The sequence below is a fragment of the Calliopsis andreniformis genome, chromosome 6, assembly GCF_051401765.1.
Source record: "Calliopsis andreniformis isolate RMS-2024a chromosome 6, iyCalAndr_principal, whole genome shotgun sequence".
In the NCBI taxonomy this organism is placed as follows: Eukaryota; Metazoa; Arthropoda; class Insecta; order Hymenoptera; family Andrenidae; genus Calliopsis; species Calliopsis andreniformis.
This window is the reverse complement of record NC_135067.1, coordinates 12,202,950-12,215,224: the sequence shown is the minus strand read 5'-3', so window position 1 is coordinate 12,215,224 and position 12,275 is coordinate 12,202,950. Positions and strand designations below refer to the sequence as shown.

General features: G+C 39.8%; 1 protein-coding gene across 2 annotated transcripts in view; it reads left to right on the top strand.

The window, feature by feature from the left end:
* LOC143180571 (uncharacterized) overlaps positions 1 to 12,275 on the top strand; it is a 288,265-nt gene that overhangs the window by 33,791 nt on the left and 242,199 nt on the right. Inside the window, exon 2 of one of the 2 annotated variants that reach the window (XM_076380390.1) lies at positions 3,736 to 3,771. In XM_076380390.1, the coding sequence (XP_076236505.1) occupies positions 3,736 to 3,771 (36 nt within the window). Of the gene's footprint in view, positions 1 to 3,735; positions 3,856 to 12,275 lie in introns of both variants that reach the window. The other variant, XM_076380389.1, reaches the window with a different exon arrangement.

Below are 12,275 nucleotides of genomic sequence, written 5' to 3'. Positions count from 1 at the left end.
ATCTTCTACATTTTTAAATATTACTTGCTTTAAATTTCATTTAAGAAATACAAATTATGCGAATAAAGTTGAATTGCTTATTGACAAGTTAAGTAGCGCATTTTTGAAGCAGATACAGTTGCAAAGCATTCAAAATTAAGTACAGTATTTCCTTGTAATAGTTTAGTTGTTACATTCGCTATAATTTGAAAGTACTAGAAGGAAAGAATTTTATAAAAGTAAAGTGGTATTCTATGAGCATGATTTTACCACGATAATAAGCCCCAAGTTATAAATTCACCATTAAACAGTAAGCCTATGTCAAGGAAACACTACTTCGAAAAGACTATCTCTTTAGTAATAAAAAAGCAATTTTCAGTATCACAATTTAACCCACTTGAGCCTCTCATATAAATATTCCAACACAAATAATGCACATTTGAACCGCATGACAGGTCCTAATGACTCAATTTGTCTTCCTTCTCTAGAACGTCAGAAAGGAATTTCGAAGTCAATGATTCATCTCATAACGTCAGCTCCACCATCATTTCTCCAGAAGTTGATCAATTAAAACTTCTCCACGCGCGTCTCGATGCGAGGGGCGAGGCGGAACAGTAACGCGTTGTTTGATTCTTTGTTGCGAAACGTATCGTTGCGAGTCCGCCAGCTAACGAGCTTTCCATGGCACGAAGAACGAAACAGCAATTCCATGCTAACCGGATGATATTCACGAGCGACGTGTTGCGTTCTAATCAAACGCGTTTGCATCCCGCCGCATTCTTGCGTAACGACCGTTTGAATCTTTCATAAGAGGGAATCGGGAAAGGTCACGATCGAATTAAAATTTATGCGCGGATATGAATGGCTCGCAGCGACGCTTTTTCTACCTTTGATCAGAAAACTTCCGCGTACTATATTACCGCTGGCTGCTCTGTTCTTTAACGTCGGGTACTCCGTGTTACTTTTTTATTGGGAAAACTGGCTGAAAAATTGAATCCTCTTTGAAGATTTATTCACTCGAGGTTCTCAAATGAAATTTTTTGAAGACCTGCAAGCGTATGCTACAGATCCTACTGAAATATTGATTTAAGTTGCAAGCAAGAGAGCAAAGGAGTCATGTAAGTTGATTTCAATTTCATATTTCGCGGCGCTGGCCTGTAAACGATGGATCGATACTGGCGCCTCTGTCGGCCGCGCGGAGAGTTGCTTCTCGCAATTGCTCGACGTTTCTACTGTTCGCGCGCTTTTGTACTATTCAGGATGGATCAACGAAATTCTGTCTAATTACTTAGATTTGTTATTCTATTGTGCTTAATTGGTTACTATTGTAGAGTGTTTCTAATGGCAAGTAGATTAATTAGTGAAATATAGTGGCTGGAAGCTGAGGACCTTCGAAAGTCGAAGATATTTGCCAGATACTTTTACATTCATCTCTCCTGACATTGCATTTTACATATCTCTGGAATGGGCATCAATTTTGTGGTAAGAATAATAATCAATACAGTTATTTACCATTTACTACTCATTGTTGATCGGTCAATTGTCAAATTCAGTAATTGGATATCTGTCAACACGGTTAGATCGATGAGGTTATTATTAATATGTGCGACTTATTGAATGCATTTTAATAGAAGAAATTCGACGCCATATTGTTAACTATGTTTGACTTTAGTCACGAGTGGTTTACATAGTGGAAAGTTTTTAAAGGTTACGTTGCTTTTTCCTGACAAAATATTCGTACACATGTGGTTCGTATAAAAAATGTATTGATTTAATATTGAATATCAAGTAAATTTTTTAGCTATTTGACACATAAATGTTTAATGTAGTTAAATTTGAACTCTACATAGATGGTACAATATTTCAAGTTATCCTATTTTAATACATGATATGTAATATTCGTAATTTGTTCGTGAGCTATTTAATTACAGCAAAGCTATTTTCCATTTTATCTTCAAATATTATTCCCCGTTTTCAATCCACTATTTTCTGTTCACGCGCGTGTAAAATACGAAGTAGAAGTTATTATTTTTCACTGTTTTCGTCAAATCGTTATTGTATTTTCATCAGATCGGAATGTAAATTGTGAAGAGTTCGAAGCATACAGACAGTAGACGAACCAGTGCTTTCAAATAACACCCCATACGTATCTACATTTTATTTCCACTATTTCTCTCGAAACTTGAAGCTACTTTAAATTCTTCCCAGCTCTGATAGCAGCTATCAAAGCGTCAAGAATATAATCGCGCAATTGACATACACTCATGCACCGATTTTTCCCCCCTAACATCTGATAAATACTCAATTGTTCCCTCGGATAGAAGCAACGGCGAAACTATCCCAATACGCTCGTCGACGTTGATCGATCGCAGCCATTCGTGCTCGCATGAATTTCATTTAACCGCTTCGTAGGAATTCCACAAACGAGCGAGCACGGTGTGGCGTTACGACGGCGATCCCATCGATGAAATCATAATGAATGCGAGTCATAATTGCGCCCTATAATTCATTTTAATTTTAATATTCCGTTCCGCGATCGGTGCTCCTAGCGGTTCGTTTTCCAAACGCCTCGTCAGCGAGCGTACGATGCACGTTGCGGATCAAATGACCGTGAAAAGTAATCCGATCGCGCAGGCTCGTTGCAGTAATGAATTGCTCCTTCTTCGGTGTTGCTTCGCGATGAATTAAAAATTAATCGCCCCGCCTCGCGCTCCGGTTACTTCCGATAAAAAGCGTTACAGTCACTCGCGCCCGATTATTAACGCGACAAGCTGCACAGTGTTCGAAAACGACGATTTAGACACGAAAAATTATGTTTCGTCTTGGTGGTATTATATAATTATTTGTAATTATTTTGTACGTAGGTACAAATAATAAAAAAGGAATTTAAAAGAAACCTTAATGGTGTATGAATTCTTGTCGACAAGTTTATCGACGATATTAACATTAATTTTGATTAATATGTGTTTTACTATTTTATGTTAGATGGAAATGAAATTATTTAGTTAAGGTAAAGAGCAGAAAAGAAAAGCAGAAGAAAATAATAAAGAATAATACAGAACGAAAGGTTATGACACCAAGGATTAAGCTATCAGAGATGGTCAAAATCTTGCTAGGCATTTCCGAACACTGTGCGTCATCACGTCGAGGCTCTTCTGACGTAGAAATTTTTATTCCCTCGCTGAAGAGGTCCATTCTTCGCCTCATGATATATTAAGCGCCCCAATAGAATCTTAATTTCCTCGCTGTAAATTTTCCACGTGCTGGTGGCTTGGCAACCAATCACGTTCGGGCGGCGTACCTTGCGCTCTCGGTTTCTTCGCGTAGTTCGAGCCGCTAATAACGTTCTAACAGGCTTCAATTACCTGTCATAAGAACCCTTATCGTCGTGCTCCACGTTTCTAATCCTGCCGCGCAACCTATTCTCGTAACTCCTAATCTTATACCTTATTGTCGTGCCTCGCGAGCCTAATCCCTGTCAGCGGTACATTTTAATACGATCCCATTTTCGTGGAGTCCTTTGAAATAGGAGATAGTTTTGCTTCTATCTGCGAGCTACGAGTTCTCAATGAGATCAGGGAAGAGGAGAATACTTGAGACGTAAAGGAGACTTATATCTCCTTATGCGTTTTCGAAATCAGTTGTTAAATGTATATTCAGTACCTACCTTCTATTTTCTATGGAGTTTTTGTATTAAATAGAGTAATGTGTATGGAATGAATCAAATTTGTAATTATGCTTGTGTTTTTGTTGCAGCTTGGTACCGTCATAGGAGTGGAACACGTGACTGATGTAAGTTTCATTGAACGATTGATGGGATTAATTAATTTTATTATTCTTGATCTATTCATCGGAGGGAAGGTGTTATTTTATCATGTGAGTGTTTTTATGTACTTTCTTAGTCTTATGATATTAAGACGTATTCGTAGAATTATTGTCAAAGCTTTTAATTTTTGAAGAAATCATAAGTATAGTGACTCGTAGATTCATTCATATGTATTTTAATAATTATTTGTGGGAATTACTGCCATACATATCTTTCTTAAATTGCATCATTTACAACTTTTCAGTTTAGTTCTACTGTAGTTTCTTTAATTATAATATAGAGTAAAATGTCTTTAAAGTGTAAACAGATGAATTTATTAATTCTTCATAAATGAATTCACGAGTCACTATAAATGTGTAAAAAAAAGAAAATTTTCAATGTGTATTCAATTTAATTTAATTCTGTATTTTCGACTGTCACGTCCACGTTAAAAAGATATTTCAATCTACAATTTATTAACATCCATAAAACGAATACATCAGTCCAAATAATTTTAGCTTCATATATATAAATAGAATTACAACATGATATCACTATCGCAAAATATTTATAACGATTTAATTTCCCTAAATGGTATCAAGATGGTTAAGGTCCTCGAATTAACAAATTTTCCGATTTAGTTGTCAAGGGGTGAAAGATCACTCGATTATCTAAATATCGTGTCGTCGAGCCAGTTGAAATAATCGAGGCTCAGGCATATGCGAAGTGGGAAAAGGGGGGATCGAAAAACGAGTTCCCGCCGCGAGTAATTAAAGGAAAGCGCGTCGAGCTTTAAGGACTTTGAAAACTCGCGCCGTAAATTACGCGTGCCGACGATTACACGGAGTGCTTGGCGTGCCAGCAACCGTGGCTGACGCCAACGCCGACGCCGACGTCGGGAACGACGCCGCTTCCCGACCATTCTGACGAAGAAAAACGAGTCGCAAATATTAAGCTGAACGCTTGGCCGGCTGCTGTCTAATACTGGCTTTTTCGAAGCCCCGCGCGAAGTTCAAGCGGCGAGAAAGGATTACACCGACCGCGAACAGATATTACCTTGGCCCGTAAAAATCCACCGTTCGAATATTGCACGGGAAATAAAACGATCGCCGCGGTGGCCGGATTGAAATAGCGTGGGCTTCTGCCATCCCGAGCTGACCGACGAAATGCGTCCACCGAGGATTCCCATTTTTGTATTCCTTTTTTTTTTTTTAATCAATCGCTGATTTATTGCCGGAGAAACGTGAGGAAGTTCTGTGACTAGGGTGGATGGCATTAAATATCGCAGATGCGCTTTGATGCAGATCGCTTGTAACATTTTTTGGTCGTTTCTTGTGGGAAATTGGAATACACGTGTAGGTACTTTTTTCAGGTTTGTGGAGACTTAGCAGGCAGTAAGTCTTTGGGACAGGTGGTTAATCTATAATTCACGAGATGTTAATCGTGGAAGTTGATCTGTGTGTATTACCTTCTTGGGAGATAGAAACTTTTAGATTTTCAAATTTTCAAATTGTATATTTTCAAAGTTGTTACATATGTAGATACTTCAATCTTGAAATCTGCAGAGGTTTTTTAGAAATGAAAATTATACTTAGAGGGGTCTTCTCATGAGATAAGGATTATAGAAGGATGTTGTGACTGATGTTTATAAGTGGTAGTATATTTATAATTATTGATATTCAAAATTTCTTCTCTTCACTGTTGCCCCAAACTCACCCTGAAGTCAAAAGTGACTCTAACTTGCTCAGTAAAACATCTATTGTTCTGTACTTCTACATGCATAATACCTATATACAAGCAGTACCTACTGCCTTCAAATCCCTGTTTCAGACTGGTAAACACAGTCATCAGTATCTCTCAACATAAGACAAAAAGAGTTATCTTATTTATTGAATTCTCCTTCTCTTGGACCACTCCCGCTCATTCTTCTTCAAGTTTCACTTAATTTATAACTTCTCTATAACTCTTCCGCCGACTGTACAGTAGCCCATTCTATTCAAAAATACAGAGTCTAGCTGAAATGGGTTAAAGGTAGAATATTTAAACAAGAGAAATATTCGACTGTCCAGCACTGATCGTACATTAAATGGTGCCTCTCAACATGGTCAAGATAAACTGGCTCGTTCGTCTGCTCGCGTATACCCGTTCAGGATGGTGCGCGCCGACTTTTCTGGTAATGACTCTTAGCCCTTTCAATGCGCAGCCGTTTCTTAGAGTTATTGCCAGTGACGACCTGGCCTCGGAAGCCCCTTCGGCGTCTCTACCCAGCCCATTGGAAAGTAATGTATCAGAGTAACTGTTTCTTCAATTGAAGATATACGATTCGAAAGGGTTAAATGGGACTCGGGGATTTGTGTGTAATCGCCGAACGGCAGAGACCAGTCGCGGAGGATTCGAAAAGTTTCCAGGGTCTCTGCGACAACCTTCCTATTTCGCCTCTAATAGCTTCTGAGCGGAATTGCGCCGACATGGTAACATACGATTTCGTCGATAGTGTCCACTGAACGCTTCGCGCGATCACGAGTTCATTTTTGCTTGTTAACGTTGCGACTCAGACGCGGCGCTGGCTAGAGCTCTCATTGCTGGTTGGTGAAAGCTTTGTTGCGTACAAGTGTTTGACGTAGAAATTTAGAGGCACTTAGTTTTTTGCTCCGCTACTTAGTCGTTTGATGCAAGCTTCTAGTGGAAAAAGCTTCCCATATAAATTCGAAGAACGATCCTATGTATGCAGTGGACAAGAAGAAAGTAATTTATATCGTATTAAAATTAACATATGTTTCTACGATATTTTCATGAGGTTAGAAAGTTGGAAAGTACTATTAAAATTATCTACATCTATGGAGATTTTATCTATGGAGGTTTGATAACTTAGTGTATTGTGATATTTTATATTTTTCTTCTTTTTCTTACTCTTTTTTTATCGTCTTCTTTTCCATTGAAATTCAGTTTCAATTAACTGTGTCTTGTTGCGTGTAGAATCATTTCAATCAATTCTGCCATCACGAACTCTCATCGCTAATCTAAGCGTTCGCTTATAGTGAAAGAATACTTACTTACATATGTAGAAGCAATTCTAGCTGTTTTCACCAGCATGTACTTGAAGTTACGTGATTGGAATTGTCTGCTCATTAAGAATACATTAGTATTATGAAGTTTCAATATGGAAAGGATAGCAAATAGGCTTCTAATGCAATGTTTTTCTTAAGTACCTAGCTACCTCTTTCTCTGACTTCATTTTCAATTATTAGATATATAAATAAATTTGACGACTTCAAATTTCTCTATATTTCGTCACTATTGAATTTAAATACTTCTTGCTCTTTTAATGTTTCAAAAAAATATCATCTATAATATAATTTTACATTCTCTTCACAAGGGGATCGAGTTACCTTACCTTAAAAAAGCAGAAATGAAACACCAAAGGTCTCAAACTCGCGCATACGTATTTCATATCATAAACATATTATTCCGGCAGTAAAGCATCTAAACTTATCCGCGTACGTGACATAATACGCTTAATGATTTAATCCGTCGGTGGTTAATGTAAAGCGGCAGCTAAGCGTAGCGTGTCGGTTAAAGCGTCAATTTTGATCGATCGTGCTCGTTCAAAGTTGGAAACTGTATTAACAGCATTAAACCGCGCAACAAACAGTAATCGAGGGAAAGGAGATCGCGGGACCCACGAGCCCGCGATCGTTCCGAGTTTAAAGCGTTATTCAAATCCAGTTGGCGAGGAAGTCAGAAGCAGGTTGGACCGAAAGGAACGATCGACTGTAAGTGGATCATTATTTTTCCGCGAGCCAATGGCATCCACGAGGACGGAATAATTCCACGGGGCGGCGTGCAACTCGTAGCTTATCGAATGCCGCCGCGGCGCGTATCCGATAATTTATGTAGCCAGACACGGGCCAGGACTCTTAGCTGGGCTCTCAGTCCGCCAAGAAGTGCCGTAACTCATAATTCTGGCGAGCCGCGCGAGCTGGTGCCCCACGTACGTCGTATTTCGCGCGTCGCGCAGATGCGTTGTCCCTGTTCACCGCTCCCACGCACGGGCCACCAGCCTGGAACTTCCTGCACGGCGAAGTTTCGCGGTGTGTCTGCCACGAAGGAACAGCGTAATTGGTCTGTACGCTCGACGGTCGAAGGCGCTTGGAGACGCAGGGGAGGGATACCTTTTCGTACCTCGCACCTGCCTGCGCTGACGTAATTGCTCCCGCTGCTTTGATGAATCAATCAGCCGACTGCAGTCGCGGCGCGCGCTCGCGCGGCCAACTGCAGCTTCTGCAATTCAAATGAGAATTTTCTACAGAGACGCGTGTCACTCGGGCTGCCAGGGCGCAACGCACACGTACACGCGGGGAAACGGGCACACGTACGCTCGGGGCAGACAGCAGTGCACCGCATGGAATCATTAACTCACACCACACAGCGACGCATCCGATAAAGTGACTGCCGCGGACCGCACGCTCCCGAGCAGACTGGGTTATTCCGCAACGTGCTCGCGCGTCTATTAGCGCCAAGCTAGAAGCTTCAATTTATGCCATCAGCGCTCCTTTTTCGTGCCACGTTCCGATCCGTCAAGCACTCTGACTGCTGCCTCTGCCCCGAGGTTTATTCCCCGTGTTGACGGTAATAATTTATTCCGTTTAATGGCGGCCAGCGGGAGTATTGAATTAACGAGCCGAAGCGCGACGACGGGGAAGGAATTTCGGCGGCCGCGTAATCTCTGTCAGAGACGATCCCTTCTTTGGACTCTTTTGTACGGAGGTTCAGGCTTTCATATGTATATGTTAGTACTCTAGACAGATAACAATTCGATCAAATGTAATGACAACTTCTGAGCTATCAGCAGTCTATGTAGACTAAAGTGCTCGCGCATTTTTCATTTTCTATGGACATATATTATGACAGTGTCCAAATACTTAATTATAGTATCATACTATTGTACTTTTACTTGGCACCTTTCGCCGCGCATGCGCTAGTTTATTACATATTTTTTGATAGAGGCTATACATAGGGAGTTATCAATCTACTACATTATACATAGAAGTCTGTGATACGAGTCCCTGAAGCTTGGCTTTTGAAACGCCGCTGGAAAACCAATCGCCGAGAGTTCCTCGTCTCTCGTCGCGAGCTCTTGATCTGATTTCTAGCCATCATCTTGCGCTTCTCCAATTCGAAGGATTTACGGGACAGGGATTGAACGAAGTCTTAGGAAAATGTCGGCGGCCAGGTACTTCTTTGCTCTGAGAGATTTGAATGTTAAAAGCGAGAAAGGAAGCGTGTACTCGGTTCGAGGCAGTGCCGGCAAGAAGCTGGAAGTGATTTTTTGATATGATTCTTATCTTCAGCTTCCACGTATGCCCGTGGAAAATATTGCTTAAATTACGCGTGATAGTTGTATCTTCTGTAAAATCAGTGAGTCATGGGAAAGTTTGGTTAACGACTTCATTTCGGCGAGACTCTGCAGAGTTTAGAAATTATACGCAGTTAAAAATTATTAAAAGACCGCTCGTTTGAGTGATATATCATGGGTAGAGTTGTTTAGAAATTATTCACAGTGTGGGAGATAAATTTTTAATGAATGAAATTAGGAATCTTAATCATTTCCTATTTAATTCATTTATTCCTTGAAATGTTAAGAAATGAAAAAATTAAAGGGATTACAGAATAAGTTAGCATATACATGGCAAATGAATTATTTACAGGGTGTCACAGTTTTTTCAACACGAATTTTGCATACAGAACGCTAATTAATTACAAAAGGTAAAATATCTTTAAAATTCCTGTATACAAATTTAATAATCCTTTATGAACATATTCACTGGACACCTTCTAGATGCTACACTTTTTAGTTTTATTTGAGTAATATTCAACTTCAACTGTGTCCAAGATAACGAGGAGATGAAGTATGTATACAGAATAAATCCCGTTTCCACTTTTACACGTTACATTTCGAAACATTTTTCACTTCGATTATAATCCTACAACACAATATACATAGTAATGTTTTTCTTCTTCTTTTACCGTATTTCACTTCTTCACATTTACTTCTTGGCATAAAAGTTTTAAACATAAAGTTACGAGGTATTTTATAACATCTTGTACCGTAAAATATCAAGAATAAAACTTCATCTGCGAAGATACATGAACTACTCTATCGTTTATCATGCTCTGTGACTTCGGTGATATCTAAAAACTGCAGAATCTTCAAAATGATTCATTACAGTTTCTTGCTACAGTCGTAATAAACGCCAGGATTCACGATTCGTATCGTTCTATGTGCAGAGTATTCTATGGTAACTTATTAATGCAGATATGTACTCTGAGAAGTAGAATAGGTAGATGTACTTCAGAGGTTTCAGAAGTAATATGTAGAAGTGCATATACCTACAGGTATATAAAAGCTTGCTGAGTAAATGCATTGAAGTTATGTGAAAATCACTTATGTCCATTTAAACAATAGAAGAATCTCGGTTAACCAGTTTAAGACAAAATTCGAAGATTAAAAAAATTAAAACAGATAAAAAAAATTGTTTAAAGTCGAGATAAAAGTTTTACTTTCACCTTCAGTTCTACTGTACCTTCATGGAAACTCTGCATTACAGAGAATATACGTAGATAATTAAAGTCCACTTAATCGAGATTCTACTGTACGAATAGGTACTTTTTTTATTATAACTTTATACGAAGTTTCATATAAAAGTTTTCCTAAAAATTGCGACTACAGTGGTAGAGTTTAATTCTTCTATCTACTTCTTCCTTTAACTTAAAATTTATAATTCACATAAACTTGGAATCACTGTATCCTCGATTTTTATGAAGGCACTCATGTAACCTTAATCTAACCCACCCCTATCTCAACTGAACTTCAGAAACCCCTAAAAACATTTTATCTCACTAAACATACTTTCCAAAATACTCGCATCGCAGTGTTAAAACAGGACACCTCGCGCTCATCGCGTATGCATTCTCGCCGCGACTTTCACATTATCACCTGCAGCCATCGCAGCGTCCTTGAAGGACTCCCGACGGACAAACGATGGTCGAAAAAACGATTCGCAGGAGCATGCCCGCCGAGAGAGTATACTCTGGTTGGGAATCGGGTTCCGTTCGTCTTGTGCATCTCTAATGCGACGTTACTTCCGAAGTGAGCGTTACACACGTACGAGGAAATTTATGGTGTAAGCTCCTTCGAATCGACGTGCGCTTTGGTGAAATTCTCAAGTGATCAGCGCGTAGGAAGTTCGCCGGATATTCCCGAATTCCTAATGCAATTCACGTAGAGACTGGTGCGCCTGTGGAAAATGTAGCGGTCGCGCGGGTACGTGTGCGGGATCGCGAGAGCGCGCGCGCGCGCGCCACCCTTGCGACCACGGATATAGAGAGGTTCCAGGCCCCCACGGCAAGAAAGCTGTAAAGCGAGGAATAATCATTTTCGGGGTGGTGATAGCTCCGCTGCCGCAGTAAAAAAGTTAACCGCGCCAGGACCGAGTTTCCCTCGTTGTTACGATCCCGTGCGGTACCTCGGCCGCGAGTTATCGTCGCGAAGCAGTTTCGGAATAAAATAAGGGTGGGACCCTGACGAGCTTCCTGCCGCGATTCTGTAATAGGGTGTTGAAATATTGCCGACGCGCTGGTACGAGATGGCACGTACGCGCTGCACCGATAAGCGGAACAGCTTTCGTCGAAGATACCCGTGACGGGAATTGCCCACGGATAGATGTACCATCAACGAAAACAACTATTTAGGGGACGCTGCGAGGAGACATCCTCGATTACCTTGTTTCCTGTGCGAGTGTAAACTGCAATTTCGCTGTGTTTCAGTGCCTGCAGCTTGGAGGTTGTTCAATTTATTTTAGTGTAGGTTTAGGTAGCTCGTTTGGATAACAGAGCACCTACTTACTTTTAGTTTGCAATGTCTGGGAAATTATTCCTTCTAGATGATAATTTCAGGCGATAGGGAATGAATACGTTCTATGGGTATATTTTTTAAAACGATTACCTGATTTATTAGGGGAAGATAGAAAGTGTGATGCAAATCTGATGTTGGGAGTACATACGGTAAAATCTCGATTAATCGAGGTTGAATTATTTGCACTCTCTTTCATTTAAAATTAGTGTATTAGTGTCTGTAATAACAATACAAGTATAACGAAACATCGAATAGCTAAGTAAGTATGTATAATAGTAATTTACTGAAAATAATCAAATTAGCTACCAAGAGGATGCTTAATTAAAACAAGATGTAGCTGTCAGATACACTTTTAGAAAGATCTTGTGTTTTAAGTACCTAACTATTAACAATACTTGACCTCAGAAACCTCGACTCTCTACAAACAAGTCTTTAAGCTATACCTATGTACCTATAGGTAAAAGACACTGCATTTCAGTATACTAATATTTATCGAAAAGAATTTCAAGTTCCATCTTGTTAGAAGTAAGCAGACCATGGAACACACAACTCACGTTATTTGTGCTCAAATGCGTA